Source organism: Leptopilina boulardi, unplaced genomic scaffold (genome assembly GCF_019393585.1).
Source record: "Leptopilina boulardi isolate dan_hultmark-lab unplaced genomic scaffold, ZJU_Lbou_2.1 LbouV2_350, whole genome shotgun sequence".
NCBI lineage: Eukaryota > Metazoa > Arthropoda > Insecta > Hymenoptera > Figitidae > Leptopilina > Leptopilina boulardi.
This window is the reverse complement of record NW_026137919.1, coordinates 554,626-574,828: the sequence shown is the minus strand read 5'-3', so window position 1 is coordinate 574,828 and position 20,203 is coordinate 554,626. Positions and strand designations below refer to the sequence as shown.

The 20,203-nt window shown below is 26.9% G+C and overlaps 2 protein-coding genes across 2 annotated transcripts in view; one reads left to right on the top strand and one right to left on the bottom strand.

The window, feature by feature from the left end:
* The window catches only part of LOC127286122 (uncharacterized), a 570,090-nt gene that overhangs the window by 169,970 nt on the left and 379,917 nt on the right, over positions 1-20,203 (bottom strand). The window lies entirely within an intron of this gene.
* On the top strand, positions 658-19,122 carry LOC127286137 (myb-like protein F). The gene is made up of 7 exons (XM_051312451.1): positions 658-664; positions 10,280-10,450; positions 10,767-10,922; positions 11,040-11,195; positions 11,520-11,858; positions 12,127-12,609; positions 18,953-19,122. The coding sequence occupies exons 1-7, from the start codon at positions 658-660 to the stop codon at positions 19,120-19,122; spliced, it is 1,482 nt and encodes a 493-aa protein (XP_051168408.1).

Below are 20,203 nucleotides of genomic sequence, written 5' to 3'. Positions count from 1 at the left end.
CCACCTCAGTATTTGTAACCACAATTTGATAAGTTTTTGTAGATTCTTCATCCATCTTCTTATCAGGTATGATTTGTGAACTGAAAGCAGTGATAGTAGAAGAAGACGTTGACATCTTGTCATCTTCTTCATAAGCCGTGTTGTCAGAGCAATTTGACATTTTGTCATCGTTCTCATAAGCAGTAATTGTGGAAGAAGACATTGTTTCATCATCACACTCGATGTCATTATGCTTACCAAAGGGAAAGTTTTCTTCGTAATTGTCACAAATGACTTGCACTTTTTCTGCAACACTGTCTTTATCAAATTCTAAAATGGCATCAAGACTTTCTGGAAAAGATACGCTTTCTTCATTCATCTTTGGACTAGTCAAAGGAAACGAGTAAATGCCATTTGAATAATAAATATCACTTTCAAAAATCTTCACTTCCTGTTCAATCTTTTGTTCCGTTAATAGAACAGTCTCATTTTCAAAATTTGTGACATCTACTTGATTCTCAGAAGCAGAACAATCTTCTGATATTAGTAGTGTTTTGCAATCAACTTCAAAGGACTCATCCTTTGAATGGTTTTTGGTCAATTTCACGACAGTTTCTTCATTTGTATTTTCAACTTTGCCATCGACATTCATACCGTTCCTCTTGGCACGTCTGAAAAATGGAGAGTAAATATATACCATTGAAAATACAACACTATATTTTTCATTTAACTCTTAAAACCCACTCTGGAAATCTTTAATTCATAATTCGTGTTAAGAGCTTTGACACTTTTTTTTAAATTTGAAAAAGTTGAAAACCTGAGGCTTGTAAAAAGGCTGTAAAAGAAACAACACATTATTCCATGAATAATATGATTGAACCACTTGCTATATAGCAACCCAGGTGAGATCTTATCTGAGATGTTGCTTGAGATGTCACACAAGTATCCTGAATTGTGTACGATTCTGCATAAATTCGTATATGAATTAACGGTTTTCAAAAAATCACTTGTAAGAATATCTCAGAAAAGATCCCATCTACACATTGTTAATCTGGAAACCTATGTAAAAACTCTAAACCTTCGTAAGTTATGGAATCTACTTAGAAAATTACATAGGAAACCTCATGGGATAATGTGTTGTTGCTTTTACAGAAATATAGGATCATGTGCGAGTTCTAACACAAGTTCATTCTAGGATCCTTTGTACATAGGATCATAAGCGACAACTTATATGGATCCCACATAAGAACTCACAAAAGATCCTTAATGGAATCCAAGAGGTTTTTAAACACAAATTTTCAACAGGGTAGTCACGAGCGGAAAATTTGTGAGGAATTGTAACCAAAAATTTTAAAAATATTTTTATGAGAATTCTAGATAATTATTTCTTCAACATTACTAAAAAAAAATTTCAAGAGATTACGTTTCAAAAAAAAACTTTTTTCGATTGTAACTCTAAAAAACTGAAAATAAAAAATCAATTACTGGAAAAAAATTACATTTTTTATTTTCTCCTTATTGACACTGTTTGAAGGCGAGAATTCGCAAAATAATGGAACGGAGTCATAACCAGCAAGAACTATCACCAAAAAGCAGATTTTTTATTCAAAATCGGGAAAACCTGAAAATATAAAAATCAATTTAAAAAAAATGCGATTATCTTATTCTCACCCTCTTGAAACTGTTTGAATATCAAAATTCGAAAAATAAACGAACCCACTTATAACTAGCAAAAAATATTTTCGATTCAAAAAGGTGAAAATAAAAATTAAATTTTTCAATTTCTCCTTCCGGCAATGTTTGAAAATTAAAATTTGAAAAATAAACAAACCCATTCATAACTTTCAAATCAATTCTAAGAAGGATATTTTTTTTAAATCTACACTGAAAAAAATTTAACTCAGAAATTCAACTACCGTTAAGTAGTTGATTTAAAAGTACATAAAATAACTACTTTTTTAGTTAATCGAACTGCATGTATGTAATTAATTTAACTATTTTTTAATGGATAGTTGATAATTAGTAGTTGCTTTTACTTAAAAATGTAGTTAAATCAACTACTAATGACTAAAACAACTACGAAATCTCATTGCTTCAACTATATTCTTAATTATTTTTTGATAGTTAATACAATGTTTTTAATTCAGTTGTGGACCTATTGTACTATGCAGGGTAGTTAAAAAGTAGTCAAATTTACAAGTTTTTTTGAGTGCAGGAAAACTGAAAATAATGAAATCATTTTTTAAAAAAAATTTAATTTTTTAATTTCACCATTTGGACACTGTTTGAATACCAGAAGTCTAAAAATATAGGAACTGCATAGTAACCATCAATAATTATCACCAAAAAGCAGATATGCTATTCAAAATCTTTGAAATCTGTATCTAAATGTTTTAATTTAAAAAAAAAATATTTATTTTGTCATTATTTTTTTGACACTGTCGCAATACATGAAATCGAAAAATAAACAAAACTGAATCATCACTAGCAAAAACAATTACTAAAATAAAAAACATTGAAAATAATAAAATCAATTTAAAAAAAAAAATTTGGATATATTATTTTCACCTTTCTGACACTTTTTGAATACCAGATTTAAAAAAAATAAGTGAACCGAGTCACACCAAGCAAAACAATACCTAAAGAGCAGAATTTCGATTTTTAATCTAGGAAATATGTATCTGAAATATTCAATTTGTTAAAAAAAATTCAGATTTTGTCTTTATTACTTTTTTAACACTGTCGCAATACATAATTTAGGAAAACTGAAAATAGAAAAATTAATTTTTTGAACAAAAATTAGATTTTTCATTTTTGCCATTTTGAAACTGTTTGATTACCAAAATTCGAAAAATAATCGAACCGAATCGCAACCAGCAAGAAATATCACCAAAAAACAGATTTTCGATTCAAAATCTAGGAAATCAGAAAATATTAAAATTAATTTGTGGAAAAAAATTGATTTTTTTATTATTCTCACCTTTTTCAAACATTGTCGAAAAGGTGAAAATAAAAAATTGAATTTCTCATTTTCACCTTCTCGACAATGTTTGAAAATCAGAATACGAAAAATAAACAAACCCATTCATAACTTGCAAAAACAATCCTCAAAAAGTTTTTTTCCATTTTAAATCTAAGGAAACTAAAAATAAAAAAATCAAATACTGGACAAAAATTTAATTTTTTTATTTTCACCATTTCGATACTGTTTAAATACCAGAATCGAAAAATAATCGAACCGTATCGTAACCATCAATAGCTATCATCTAAAAGCAGATATGCTATTCAAAATCTTTGAAATCTGCATCTAAAAGTTTTAATTTAAAAAAAAATATTTATTTTGTCATTATTTTTTTGACACTGTCGCAATACATGAAATCGAAAAATTGAAAAATAAATATTTGGATTTTTTGTTGTAAATTAGTCATTTTATCTTTCATTTTATGTCGATTTGTAATAAAAAATTGTGGCTTTTAGAATAATTTGTGCTTTTGGTTAATCGGATTTTGTATTTTCCGATTTCTGTGTGTGTTTGAAAAGGTGTAAAAAAAACTGAAGAGTAAAAATTCGAAATTTTTTTTAGAAATTGGAAATCTATTCTACGATTTTTTGACAATTTCCTTACTAAATTCTTGTTTTGTGATTTATGTTCACTCTTTTCTATTCGGATTGTTTATTTATTGATTTCAGGGTTCGAAAAATTCTCGATAATGTTGGAATTTTGCAAATATATAGAAAAAGGAAAGAAAAGTTGAATGACGAATAAGTAAAATAATAAGTAAAAAATAGAATTCGACTTATTTAATAAATCACGAAATAGAGAAATAGATATTATTAAGGCTATGTCCAAGGTACATATTGTTTACAAACAATGATGATCGCACGGACCGGGGCCCCCTTTGAATTTTTTCGCTGCTCCTATTTGAAAAGGGAATGAAATTTTCAATTTTTGTTTATGAAAATGTTAAAAGCACATATGAAATAAGGTAACTACACTTTATTTCGTTAAAAATAAGCAAAATAAATGAAAGTTTTAAATAAATAAAAACGTACAGTTTCATCGCACATGTACACTATTTTTTTGACGCTCTAATTTCTATAAAACACAATAATTCGATCTCATCTTTTTTATAACAAAAGTTTATATTGTAAATTTGGCAACTACACTTTATTCAATTGAAAAAAAGCAAAAGAAAATTATATTATTTATACCGAAATACGTACACTTTTGTTGCACATTTGAGTAATTTTTTCGTTGCTCCCATTTCAATAAAACACAAAAATTCTCAATAATTTTTTTTACAATGAAACTTTATATTATAAATTTGGTAACTACACTTTATTCAACTAAAAAGACCAAGAGATAATTGTATAATTTATTGATAAATGCGTACAGTTTCACCCAAATTGTATGTCATCTTTCGTTGTTCCTATTTTCATCAAACACAATAATACACTATCACTTTTTCCACAATGAAACTTCATGATCCAAATTTGGTAACTACATAATTCTCCGATTCGAAAACTTTGTAAAACTATTTTTATTTGTAAGTTAAAATGTGAGCACATATCAACAAACAAACTTGTTGACAGGTAGCCATTTTGTTTCTCTGCTGCTTGAAAGTCTGACCCCTTTTCCGGGCGTCATACGTTTAACACGTATAACTTTTCAGATGGCGCTGCAAGCGGAAAGACTATCTAAATTTACGAAGAAGAATATTTTTCATCTCGCAATATTGTCGCTGTTCTCATTTTAACAAAACACAATAATCCACTGTCACCTTTTGCACAATGAAACTTTATAATCAAAATTGGGTAACTACACATTTTTCCGATGCGAAAACGTCCAAAAACTGTTATTATTTGTAAGTCAAAAAATTAGCAAATGTCAACAACAAGAAACCCAGTTAAAAATATTTACGTCCATTATTATATAGTTTATTATATTGTCTCTGATTTAATTAGTAAGATGTATAATAATCATTTGGTAATAACTAATTATTAGTAAATTCATTTTTAGGTTATGTTGAAATAACTAATTTGAGCAATATAAAGGCGCACTCACAGCATTTTGGCTGCCAGCCTCTCTGCAGGTTACCATAGCAACGGACGGGTGTGAGTGAGACCAAAAATTTGAATATTCAAATTTTTAAATTTTTTGTCGCACTCACTCACATGCGTTGCCATGGTAACCTGCAGGCAGCCAAAAAGGTGTGAGTGCGTCTTAAACGGGAATTCGATTTAAGCGGGTTCGATATACGGAGGTTTCATTGTAGTAAAATTTGAGATTTTTGTAGTTATTTCTTTGTACTAAAAATTAGTTATTTTTACTAACAAACTAGTAATCTTTTACAAATTAATGAAGCAGAAAGTGAACCAGAATTTGATTATGCTTTTCACCTTGTGACGTCGAAGCCTGAAGGGACAACAAATAAAAATACAATAGGGAACTGTCAAACAAGTGATTTTGAGGTTAAGTTTTTGAAGTTTTCAACGTTACCGACTGTAGATGTACTGTAGTAAAACTATTTGTTGTCCCTCCAGGCTTCCAATATGGCTGGTCGTGCAGCCATATTTAAAAATGAAATACCTAATTAATAATTAGTTACTGTTAGAAATTCAAATTTAGAGAGTATAAACAAGCAAAATGAATAAAAAAATAAGGATTCGTGGTTTCAAATCAAAGATAAAAATTCAAATTTCTAAAATAAATTAAATTTTTTTTTTCAGTTTTTTTTACAACTTTTCAAACTAACAAATCGAGGAATACACAAAAATAATTAATTTCTAGTACAAAAAACTAAATACGAAATATTGAAATTTTACTAATTGAATAAGTTACTATATAATTTCAATTAAAATTTTAGTTATTTCAACATAACCTAAAAATGACTTTACTAATAAATAGATATTTTTAGATGATTAGTATAAATCTCACTAATTGAATCAGAGATGATACATATAATAAACAAAATAATAAACGATGTCATTATTTTCAACTGGGTTTTCAGTTGTTGACGTTTGCTAATTTTTTGAATTCCAAATAATTGATTATAAATAAAAAGATATTAATGACAGCAAATATTGTATTTTTTTAATTAATTGTCAACATTCTAATTCAAAATTATCTGAAGTCTTTTGAAAAATTTACATTTCGAAGAATCCCAATAATGCGGAATACAGGCATATACATTGTCTGTTTACACGTGAGTTTCCTTTCGATGGAGGTTAGGCGGGAGAATTTAAATTAATTTGGGAAATTGAGAGAAGAAGTTTAAGTTTGTTAGAAACATTTTTATCCATTTACAGAAAAATTTGTAAAAAAATTAAAAACTCGAAAACCAGAGATGGACAAACTTTCTTGAACATAAATTAAATGCTGAATATCATTTTTGAGAAAAATGCTCTATTCGATGTCAGCGTTGTTTATTCATAGCGGTAATTGTTGCAACTTTAGTGTACTATGTGTTCATTTTTGATAACGAACAAGTAAAACATTTTTGCAAATTATTGTTGAAATTGCGATTTTTATTGTAATATTAGTTAACAAATTTACAATAACTGTGACGAAAAATAGTCGCACTAGAAAAAGTGGTCGACGACAAACTTCTTTTATACCGTATTCTCGGAAAAAAGGTGCTGTTAAAAGGTAAGTGAATGATATATTTTTTAACTATTTTATAATTGTCAAACATTCATTTTACACGTTAAAATTTATATTTCTCTCCGTAACATTTAAGGGTATGTCCAACATGTGAAATATAAACAAACATGAAATGTAAACAAAACATGCACATTTTTTCGCACTTCTCATCTGTGTAGAAAATAAAAATTTGTCGTTTTCTTTATGAAAATGGTAAATTAATGTATTAAAGTTGGTAACCATACTTTATTTAACTAATTATATGATAAAATAAGTACAATTATAATTAAATGAAAAGTACACTGAATTAGCAATTTTTTCAAGGTTTCGAATTTTTTTTTTATTTTTTTTTAGAATTAGAATTTGATTATTGATTGCAAATAAAGTTTTACAATAGTTTTAACATTTGTATTAAGATAATGAAAATTAACCTATGGCTCCTGTCTGTGCGACTTATTCATATATATATAAAAATATTATTTTATTAATTTATTAAACATAATTTTTAAGGAAAATCAAGGTTTCGAAAAAAAACCATTTGAGAATATCTGAGGCACGGACGTTGAGCACCTAGGTGGGAGAAAGAGTTGAGCCATTGGACGGTCACATCTTGGAAAGAGTAAAATTCTAAAATTTTACCCCTTCTCTCATTTTCTCCCACCTAGGTCCTCAACGTCCGTGCCTCAGATATACTCGAATGCTTAAATTTTTCGTAACCTTGAGAAAATTGCTATTTCAGTGTACTTTTCATTTCATTATAATTATACTTATTTGTTCACATAATTAGTTAAATATAGTATAGTTACCTAGTCTAAAATATAAATGTACCATTTTCACAAAAAAAACGACAAATTTTTATTTTCTTCCCAAATGAGTATGATTTGTTTAGATTTTGAACAGTTTTTTCGCACTTCTCATTTGAATGGAAAATAAAACTTTGTAACTTTCTTTGTGAAAATGACAAATTGATATATTATACTAGGTAACTATACTTCTTTTAATAACTTTTCTAAACAAATAAGTATAATTATTATAAAATGAAAAGTTCACTGAATTACCAATTTTCTTACATTTTTCTCACTTCTCATTTGGGTAAAAAAATAAAAATTTGTTGTTTTCTTTGTGAAAATGGTAAATTTATATTTTAGACTAGGTAACTATACTATATTTAACTAATTATGTGAACAAATAAGTATAATTGAGCTCCCGCCGGCAATAACTCGATCTGCGCTTGAAAAGAGAATTTCAAGCCAGTCAAGCGGTCGAAAAATGAGAAAATATAAAATTCGAAACTTTAAATTTTGAAACGTACTACCATGTAGAGTATAAAAATGCCCAACTTTTTTGTCTTTGAAATTTTTTTGTAGGACTTTTATTTTTAATAATAATGGACAAAAACTAAATTTTTTTCCATTCTCAATTTCATTGAAATTTAAAACTTAAATTGTCCTATCTTGAACAAATCTTCATGAAATCAATTAAAAATTGACATACTTACGTATCAAGGTCTACCAAAGACGATAAAATGATTAAAACATTTAAAAAAAATTATTGCACAATTATTTGTTAATGTAAATAGAGACCTGTCAGTAAATACGTTTACTCAACTTTGACGAGAAAAAGTATGCGGTGAACTTTCGAGTTGACAAAACTTCCAGTGAGACATTTGTTTATTAATATGTGAAGAACTTTTTTGGAAAGTTTTGTTTAAATCGGATTAAAAATAAAAAAGTTACATAATGTTTAAGAAAATATGCGCCGCGCGGCGTTTCGACATTTTGATACGCAGTCTTCATGGGGAGTAAACTTTATTGCTATTTTACGTTGACTTCATAAAAATATATTATAAATAATTTACACAAATGTAAAATATTGTTATTTGAATAAATATAATTTAAAAGACTAAATATATTAATCTTAAACTTACTTTTAAACAAGTCAACGGAAAATAGCAATAAACTTTCCTCCCCATGAAGACTGCGTATCAAAATGTCAAAACGCCGCGCGGCGCATATTTTCTTAAACATTATGTAACTTTTTTATTTTTAATCCGATTTAAACAAAACTTTCCAAAAAACTTCTTCACATATTAATAAACAAATGTCTCACTGGACGTTTTGTCAACTGGAAAGTTCACCGCATACTTTTTCTCGTCAAAGTTGAGTAAACGTATTTACTGACAGGTCTCTATTTACATTAACAAATAATTGTGCAATAATTTTTTTTAAATGTTTTAATCATTTTATCGTCTTTGGTAGACCTTGATACGTAAGTATGTCAATTTTTAATTGATTTCATGAAGATTTGTTCAAGATAGGACAATTTAAGTTTTAAATTTCAATGAAATTGAGAATGGAAAAAAATTTAGTTTTTGTCCATTATTATTAAAAATAAAAGTCCTACAAAAAAATTTCAAAGACAAAAAAGTTGGGCATTTTTATACTCTACATGGTAGTACGTTTCAAAATTTAAAGTTTCGAATTTTATATTTTCTCATTTTTCGAACGCTTGACTGGCTTGAAATTCTCTTTTCAAGCGCAGATCGAGTTATTGTCGGCGGGAGCTCAATTATAATGAAATGAAAAGTACACTGAAATAGCAATTTTCTCAAGGTTACGAAAAATTTAAGCATTCGAGTATATCTGAGGCACGGACGTTGAGGACCTAGGTGGGAGAAAATGAGAGAAGGGGTAAAATTTTAGAATTTTACTCTTTCCAAGATGTGACCGTCCAATGGCTCAACTCTTTCTCCCACCTAGATGCTCAACGTCCGTGCCTCAGATATACTCAAATGGTTTTTTTTCGTAAGCTTGAAAAAATTGCTAATTCAGTGTACTTTTCATTTCATTATAATTGTACTTATTTTTTCGAATAATTAGTTAAATAAAGTATAGTTACCAAGTTTAATAAATTAATTAACCATTTTCATAAAGAAAACGACAAATTTTTATTTTCTACACAAATGAAAAGTGCGAAAAAATGTGCATAGTTTGCTTACATTTCATGTTTGTTTACATTTCACATGTTGGACATACCCTTAAAATCTAGTTAAATATTATGTTTTGGAAAAGTCAAATACATATATTTTTTCGTTCTTATGAGTACTTTAATTCTAAAGATTGACAGCAAAGTAAGTTTGACTTCTTTTTAAAAACTCTTTTATCCACAGGGCCTTCCGGAAGGTCCTAGTAAAAAGACAAGCTGTCGGACATTCTGTGCTTAAGAAGAAAACCAAATTGCTTCTATTTTTAGCTTTGGTTTTTTGTTATAATTGAACATATTACGTAAGGACGATTTTGGCAAATTTTGACCCCCCCCTCTCCCTTCTTACGTAAGATTTAACCATGAGTTCGTTTAAAATGCGTTAAAAAATTTAATTTTCTTAGAAAAAACAAATTTTTAATTGTTAGTAAAACCTTACGTAAGAAAAGCTCTAACCCCCCCCTCCCCCAACATAAGGCCATGTAGAGATTTTGTAGACCCCCCTTCCCCCTAGAACCTTACGTAATTAATGAATGGTCCCTAATTTTTACGCTGTGAATGACATTATAATTTTCATTTAGATGACAGAATAGCAAAAAAGTTATGAATTATAATTCATAGATAAAATTTTTGTTTTATAGGGCGGAAGTTTAAATTTAAATGACATTCTATTAGAAGACTCCGATTCAGAAGAACAGTCAAATGAAGACAGTACATCGGACCAAAAACAATTTGAAAACTTGTACGAAGCACTGAGTGATAAAAAAATGTTTGAAATAATCGATGAACCTATTAAGGTTAGTCCAGCTGATTTGTTACTGATGTTAATTAAGTTTGCTTTACTAAGTACACTAAGTTTAAGTGCTGCTTGCAGCCTCTTTTTATTGATAAATAACATCTTTGCTACACCCGTAATACCAAAGCAAAATACTTCATCGAAAAATTGTATAATCCTACATAGAATATACTTTGGGCGTCTTTAAGTCGTCTTTTTTTTGTCTTTGGAACATTGACACAATGTCCTAGGACACTTTGGAACGTTCTAAAGTCATCCTAAAGATATCTTGGTGCCCACTGGGATGTGTTAAAAACTGACAATTATTAAATATATTTCTAACGTTACATTTTATTCATTCATTACAAGTCAATGTTTAATGTACAGAATCAGATACAATATTTCGTGAACGAATGGAAAATACTGTTTTCGATGTAACTAAAAATGTTAATTATACCGATAACTGCTCCAATGTTACTCTTTTTACTAACTCCGAAAATCATGCAAACGAATTCAATTTAGAAAATTCGAGTGAACCTCCTGGTAATAATACTCTAAACACTTTGCCATTTGGTAAAAAATTGTTAATTATTAAATTTATTTTTAATATTGATTTTCATTCACCGCAAATAAGAGTTTTATTTGTAGCTTTATTAACAGAATCAGACACGGTATCCCATGAACAAACCGAAAATACTACGATCGATGCAACTGAGAATTTTAATTATACTTACAACTTCTCTGATTTTACTCTTTCTCCTAATCACGAAAGTCATGAAGATGAAATTAGTTTAGACAATTCGTATGAATCATCTGGTAAGAATATGGAACTTAATAATACTGTATTTTCTATTTTAAATAATCTGCCATCTTTGTATACATTTTTCTCCATTTCTTTATTAAAAAAAAAATTTATTATTTTTAAACAAATTATCATTTGTTAAAATTTTTATTCATGAAATGTTTTACATTTATCGCAGAATTTCTTAATGTATAAATTCCATTTGATTTCGTTTATTAATCTTTATTTCATTTAAATAATTTTGTACTACTCACAAAGTTTTAAATTTGTATATATTTTATTGTTGAATATAATATAAATATTTGAGAAGTAATATAATTATAAAACTATAAATATAGACAATCAAGACACGAATGAAAACATCAATTCACAAGAAATTTCATCTATTAATAATAACGTTGAAAATACATCATTTACTTCAAATTCGAGAAAACGAAAGAGAAATCCTAATGAATGGAAAGCAACTGTTGCAAAAGTAGCTTTAAATTCTGGTTTAGCCGGTACATCCAAAAGTGGAAAATTATTTCAACAAAAGAAGATGGGTCCATCATGTGAATTAAGATTAAAATGTAAAGAAAAGATAAGTAATGAGGAAAGACAGCAGATATTCGACAATTTTTGGAACTTAAAAGATCACAATCGTCAGTGGGACTATATAGCTAGGATGTTTACAAGCAGTAAATCTAAAGAAAGAAAAGTCTTAACCACTGAAAATCTACTCAAAATGAATTCTCATTCGTATTTTTTAAGAACGCGCAACAAAGAAGTTAAAGTTTGCCGAATTATGTTTTTAAATACTTTCGGTATTTAGAAAAAAATTTATTCTAATTAATAATTAATTCATAATCTAATTTGATATTATTTTCCTCTATTGAACATTTTTTTCAATCTTATACAATATTATACAATAATATACAAGTTTCAATTTCAAATTAAAACTTTCAGCTATTTCAAAACAATGGTTAACAACGATACATAATAAGCAAAAATTAAGAAATGGACTGTTTATAGAGAATGATCAAAGAGGAAAGCACAATGTAAGACCAAAAGAAGTCCCAGAAAATGTTATACAGCAAGTTCGTCACCATATTGAGTTTTTTCTAAAAGTTGAATCACATTATTGTCGACAAACCACAACAAAAGAATACCTAGAAGAAGGATTAAATATCAGGAAAATGTATACTCTTTACCTCGAATGGATTGCAGAAATAAATGATGAAAATATCTGTACTGAAAGCTATTATCGAAATATATTTACTTCTTGTTACAACTTTGATTTTCACATGCCAAAAAAGGATCAGTGCGATGACTGTGTTTCATTTAATAATTTACCTGAGGAAGAAAAGAATTCTGCTCAAGATGCTCATGATGCACATATTAACCAGAAAAACACTGCGCGAGAGTTAATGAATAGTGATAAGGCAGAAGGTAAGAAAAATTGTGAAATTTATGCAGCTACGTTTGACCTGGAAAAAGTTTTGACTATTCCGAAATCTGAATTGTCCAGTTTTTTTTAAAAAAGAAAAATATCTTTATACAATTTTACTATTTATGATCTGGTGACTCGAGAAGGATTTTCTTTCGTGTGGGATGAGACTACAGCCAAAAGGGGAGCAAACGAAATAAGCAGTTGTGTATGGTCTCATATAAGTGATCAAGTAGAAAAAGGAAAACAAGATTTTCGCTTACACAGCGACAATTGTCCTGGACAGAACCGAAATAGTAAATTGTATGCAATGTACGCTAAAGCAGCAGTCAAATTCGAAGTCACTATAACTCACAGGTATTCAAAATTCACTCTATATATATTATTTCATATGGAATAGTATAAATTTATTGAAATAAATAATTTAGAATAGTTAAAAACAGAATTGGTGAAATTTTTAACGAATTTCACTGATTCAAATTTGAAAAGTAACTTTTTTACACTAAAATACATGACATTTAAAAAAAAGATCCTTTAGGTATCTTGTGAAAGGACACACTCAGTCTGCTGGAGATTCCATGCATGCCGCTATAGAAAAAGCTGATAAAAGAAAATCGATTTATGATAAAAATGAGTGGTGTGAAATTATATAAAATTCCAAGTCGAAGGATCCAAAGTACAATGTTCATCAACTACAGCAAAATGAAATCTTTGATTTTGCCGATGAATCAGAGAAAACATGGAAGAACATAAAAATTTCACAAGTGTGTGATATTCAGTTTCTTTCGAATGGGATTATTCATTTTAGCTATGATTATAATGGAGATGTTCAAACAACCAATATGCCGAAGAATAACAACGAATTATTCCTTGCATACGATGCAAAATTACCCCTAGATAAAAATAAAATTAAAGATCTCCAAGTACTCCCTGATAAAGGATTAATCCCAGAAAAGTATCACGATTTTTACAAAAATTTAATGAATTAATCTAAGCTCTTTTTTAACAACTAGCGTTTATTGTTCGTTTATTGTTCAGAAACTTTAAATTAAAAAAATTTAGTTACTTTATATATGACGATGCTTAGAAATATAAAAAATAATAATAAAGGATTAATCCCAGAAAAGTATCACGATTTTTACAAAAATTTAATGAATTAATCTAAGCTCTTTTTTAACAACTAGCGTTTATTGTTCAGAAACTTTAAATTAAAAAAATTTAGTTACTTTATATATGACGATGCTTAGAAATATAAAAAATAATAATAAAAATCGTTATTTCATTTTATGATGTAATTATTTGTCTTTTATATTTAAATTTTATTTCCTACAATCAAAATATTTTTTATCAATTTACACATAAACGACCCGAAAAATTTTTGAAGTTATAAATTTTTTGCTGCATATACATCTTTCATCTTTTAATAAGGATAATTATAATTTTTGTAACTTAGCGAAAACTGAAAATTGTATTAAACAAAAATATTAATTAAGATAGAATTACAAGGTTAAATTTTCAATATTATAATTTAATTTTTAACCATTCTAACCAATATAATTTATTTCAGTTAAGTGATAAATAAATAAATATTTAAATGTCAACATCAAAAAAAGTGTTACCAACTTTTCTTAAAAAAATATAAAATTCGACGTGTCCTTTTCTTCAACTCAAACGCGACGTGTCCTCTTTTTCAACGAAAATCCGACGTGTCCTTTTTTTCCACTAACCCAGCGAAATATAGAAAATGAAAATTATCTAAAGAAATTAGAAGTTTCAACGGAAGGAAATATTTTAAAAAAAGAACCGTTAAAAACTAAAAGAATTGCTAAATCAAATAAGAATAAAAAAAAATTGTTCAAGAAGAACTAAACCAAAAAATTCTTAAATTAGGAGTGGACAGTGTATTTATGAATTTGCCTGGGCCGAGATTACGACTAGCAATGCTGCTAAGTTAGCAATTATTGCTAATTAGCAAATATAACTTAAGGGGTTAAACCACTCTAGAGCGTCAAAAAAAGGCCTAACTTTAGAAATTTTTTTCAAGAAAAGTTTAAATGTACTGAAAAATATGTTTACATATCTTTATTAGGTACACTTTAAAGAGAAAAAAAATATACTTCATTAATTATTTTTTTTTTAAATATCAAATTTACAGGTACGTGATAGGAACCCTTTCTGAGAGGAATCACGTCGCGGCCGGAAAGGTTTTAGCTCCAATTTTCATCCTAGAACAAAAAACAAATTTCTTTCTATTTTTACATCTTAAAAGCTAGAGAAAGACGTAGGGGATTTTTTTTCAATTGATTTTTGCAAAAATGGCGAATATTTTAAGGAAAAACCGAGTTTTTTACTTAAAAAATTGACACTAAATTGTTTATAACAAAAAAAATATGCAACATAAAAAAAACCGTACGTCTTTTTCTAGATAATGTTATTGAGAAGCTACAGTTTAATTTTTAAGGAGGTTCATCCCAAAATCGATTTTCTACAGATTTTCTAAAAATTTTTAAGATGTATTATTGACATCACTTTACATGTGTTGTTCAAATTTTATTGAATTTTACCGTATCATTTTCAAGATAAAAATTGATAAAGTTTGAAGTTTTACATGGGAACAGTGAAAAAACATGAAAAATGACCATGTTTTCATTAATTAAAAAAAAACGGTTCTACAGATTTTTTTCAAAAACTAATATGTTTTAAATTATGAGTTTTAACAGTTTTTACAAAAATATGAAATTTTTTTACCGTTTGGTTGTGAAGTAAATGTTAATCAAAGTTAGCAACTTTTGAACTTATCCCATGTAAATAAAAGAAAGAAGAGGAGAAACGGTAAATTAACCTCTAAATTGGCCAGTGGAGCTCAACTTTTATGGACTATAGCTGTCGGTTTTAAACTTACGGAAAACCCCTAATAGAATGAGTACCGCTTGAAGGGATGAACCTCCTTAAGTAAATCGGTTGAGATTTGTAAAAGTCATGTTTCCGGCCAGCACAAAAAATGTAGTTTTGAGAAAAACGAGTTTAAAGTTTTACTTACGACTTTTTGGATATACCTTCAATCTGCAATGCCTGCGCCGTATAATTGACCTTCCAAATTAAAAAGTGTTTCGACTTATAATTGATATTGTTTCTTATTCTATACACCCTTAGGCGTCTTTTAAAGCAAAAAAAATTTTTTTGATTTTTTGAAAATTTTAGAGTGGTTTAACCCCTTAACAAAATTTCATGACATTTGTAGGAAATTTATCCCACAATCACATTTTATTGCTATTTGGTAAAAAAAATTAAGTACAAGCTTATACAATAGAAATTAAAATCAAGTTAACCTAAAAAACGAGCAAATTGAGACCAAATTTTTGTCAAATTGCTCGGATTGATAGCAGTGAGCATGAAAACAATTGAAAGATTTCATGCAACATAACCATTTCAATTGCTTAATCATATACAGGGTAGCAAGAAAAATGTTAATCATTTATAAGATATTAATTGTTATAAGTACAATAAAATAGAGGATTAAATAATAAATAATTAAATGAAAACGTAAAAGAATCAAAATGAAATAATTATTCAATTAAATAAATTAAACCATAATAAAAAATAAATCATAAATAATAAAAAATGAAATGTTTCTCGAAAATATTATGATTATTTATTAAATAAAAATAATTATATTAATACTATCATATTAACAATATTTATGAAATGAAATGTTTAAAGTCTTTTTTTTGAATACTTATATCTAAGTCTATTAACTTTACTTTTAACTTTACTATATATCTGTAAAAAAAATTTTTAAATTGGATTATTTTATTGGTAATGGTAAAAACAGTAAAGTGAATTATTTGAATTATTTATATTTAAAAATGAATAAGTCTCTAATGAAAAACCAATAAATTTGTTGTATTTTTCTTTTATTAATCTTAAACGAAAAAATGAAGAAGGCAAAACCAAATTATTATTTATTATTTATTTATAAATTTAAAATTTATAAATTAATATTAAAGATATACGGGTCACAATAAAGTTTATTGGAAAGCTAAATTTGCAAGCTATTTGCTCTTAAATTTGAATGTTATACTTAAATAATTTGTTGTGAACCGGATATTTTTAAATTAAAGTCTCTGTAATCAAATTCAAGTTGTTATAGAATTGTTGTTATAGAGCCTAAACAATTTTATAACAAGAAAACGCGAATACATATAAGGCAAAGATCCTTTTTTCCGACCGATTATATCATTAACAATAATTTGTGGATTTTAATTTTAATGTAAGATGTTTTAAAGGATTTTCATCAATTAATTTGAAAAAGGGGGTTAATTTAGAAATAAATTATTTTTGCATTAAATAGTACATGAAAAATGCTTTAAAATTCGTTATACAAAAATTAAACTACATTTTTCTCTTGATTTACAAAATTCCCTTTTTAAGGCAAAATTTAAATCCACTTTTTTTACCTAAATATAACAATGTATTATGTAATATATATGATTATAAAAATATATTTTTTATAAATAAAGGAAAGATTTATTATACAAATATTATTTATTTACAAAATATGTTTATAAAAAATGTCTGGACATTGATGTTCAATAATTAATTTACCTATATTATTTTAAAAAATGTTAGGTTATAAATTTGCATTAATTAATTTCTTAATAATTAATTAATTACTCAATTTAGTAAGATAATTAATAATAATATTAATAATTTACCAAAATGTTATTAAATGTTAATAATATTAATAATAATAAAATGTTTTTCAAAATCAGTTTTGCAGCAATTCCGAAATTTTAGTGAGAATCAAAACTTTATAATTATGCATTTATTAAATTAACATAAATAAAAAGCAAATAAATTAATATAAGATTTTAAGAACATATAGATTTAAACTTACCTTCTACTGCTTTTACACACTAATTTTATCTTCATTTGCAATATTTATCACTTTGCATTTAGTCTTAAAATCTAGATACTACTTTCTAGTTGTTAAAATAACAACTAAATCATTTAATCTTCTTGCATAAATATTTAATAATTTAAAAAAAATAAATATTTTTTTCTAGCGTGAATATAACTGACATTGCCAACTAGCAGTTTGCTAACTTAGCAGTATTGCTTGTCGTAATCCCGGCCCTGGACCTTCCAAACTTCATATTCCAATAGGTAACTTTTTTTCATCATTCTTTTTTTTAATTATATAAATTTTCTTTTTTCCTTTCATCTATTTTTTTCTCTCTTTGTCCATTCTCCTTCACTCAATCATAATTCGTCCTGATTTATTTATGAAAAATAATATAAAATTTATTTTTTAAGGTAATAAGTTCAAGAAATTCGATAAAAAAAATTCAAGCACCGTTAAGGAAGGTGAATTCCCACGTGATTGTGACAAAAATTCAAATCATGAAATAATCATTGAGCAACATAAAAATTTGCCTGGACCTTCCAAACCAAAGAAAAGAGTAAAAGGAAGTTCAAATATTTATGAGATACATGTGCCTAACGTTTTAAAAGCACCTATACCGAGAGGTAGCTATTGTAACTTAACAATAGACAAACACAGTTTTTTTCTATTCCTAAATTTTATTTTTTGTCTATTACTAGCTTATATTCCTTCGTCCAATTTTAACGATTTCTTTCTACTCTAGTTTTTCACATTTTCTTCTTTAATCATTCACCTTTTTTTTTTACTACTAACTTTTGTCCTTTTATCTATTTTCAATTCGCTCTTCGTTACAATTTATTTCACCATCCCCTTTTTTTCTATACTATTCTTTATCTAATATTCTCTTCTAATCGCTATATATTTACAAAAAATAATAAATATACCAGCGTTAAAAAAATTTTCAATTTTAATAAAATCTAAGTCGTGTGACTTCAGTTTATCTCATTTATTAATGAATAATAATCTAAAAACAATTACTTTAGTTGCGAATCACTTACTTTTTCTTCTTTTTTGTAACTTATAATCTCTTTTTTTCTCATTCTCACTTCCACTTTTTCTCATTTTTTCTTTATTACGTACTAATTTTCCTTCGTCAATTTTTTTACTCATATCCATTCTCAATTTTTCTACTTCATTTAATCATTCTTTCTCTTATTACTGTACACTTTAATTCTTTTATCTATTTCCAATTCGCTCGCCATTTCACTTTCTTTTACTATATCTCTTTTTCTCTATAATAATTATCATGAAATGTTCTCTTTTATTCGTTGTATTAACAAAAAAGAAATCTTAGTAGCGCTGAAAATAAAATTTTCCAAATATCATATTTAATAAAATCTTAGTCACAAATTTAGTTTTCCTCATTTATTCATAAATAATAACCAAAAATCATTTTTTAGATGCTAAATCAAATACAAATGACGCAGAATCATTAAAGAGCGACAACCAAAGTGAAGTTTCGCAAGATTCCGAAAATGAAAGTTCTGACAATGAAAATTCTGGCAATGAAATGTCTGTCAATGAAATGTCTGACAATGAAAATTCTGACAATAAAATAATAAAATCTTAAATTCAACTTTCGAAGTCAAAAGTCCTAAAACGTAATAATTTTATTCTAACATACAAAGAAAAGTACTTTCTATTTTAACTTAAAAAAACAAATAGACAAACACTGTTTTTTTTCTACCTATAAATCTAATTTTTTCTCTACATCTGAATTATTTTCCTTTGTTAAATTTTTAAATCTTTCCACTCTCCATTTTCAAATTTTCTTTTTTTAATTAATCATTTTTTCTCTTAATACTATACACTTTAATTATTTTATCTATTTACAATTAGCTCGCCATTTCACTTTTCTTTACTATCTCTCTTTTTCTCTTTAAAAATTATCATGAAATGTTCTCTTTTATACATTATACAACAAAAAAAAATCTTAGTAGCGCTGAAAATAAAATTTTCAAATATCATATTTAATAAAATCTTAGTCATGTATTTTAGTTTTCCTCATTTATTCATGAATAATAACCTGAAAATTATTTTTTTAGATGTTAAATCAAATAGAACTGACGAGGAATTAGTTAAGAGCGACAACCAAAGAGACTTTCTACAAGATTCCGAGAATAAAATAAGAAATTCTAAAACTGAACTTACGAAGTCACAAGTCCCAAAAAGTAATAATTTCATTCTTAACAAAGAGAAAAATACTCTCATTTACTCTTTCTCTTACTCTGTATATTTTCATCAGTATCTTTAATTCTCTTTTATTTTATATTTTCTTTAATTCACTCATTGGCTAATTCTTATTTTTTCATGTGTTCTCCAAATATTCTTTTTTGCAGCTTATAACTTCTTTTTTTCTCATTCTCTCTTTCACATTTCTTTTCTTTCATCACCTCTCCATTTCTTTCTCTCGCTTACCCTCACTAATACATTTGTAGCTTTTTTTCATTTTGATTACAAGGTTAATGAAAAACAGAAATTCTAGACATGTAAATCGGAATTTTCTTATCTTATCTATTGACAGTATAAATTGTCATCACTTACTCCTGCAAAATAATCTTACGCGTATCTTTTAATATTGAATATTATCCAAAAGTTCACATTTCATCTGAAAATATCAAAAATTCAAGAGGACTTTTCATTATTAATCC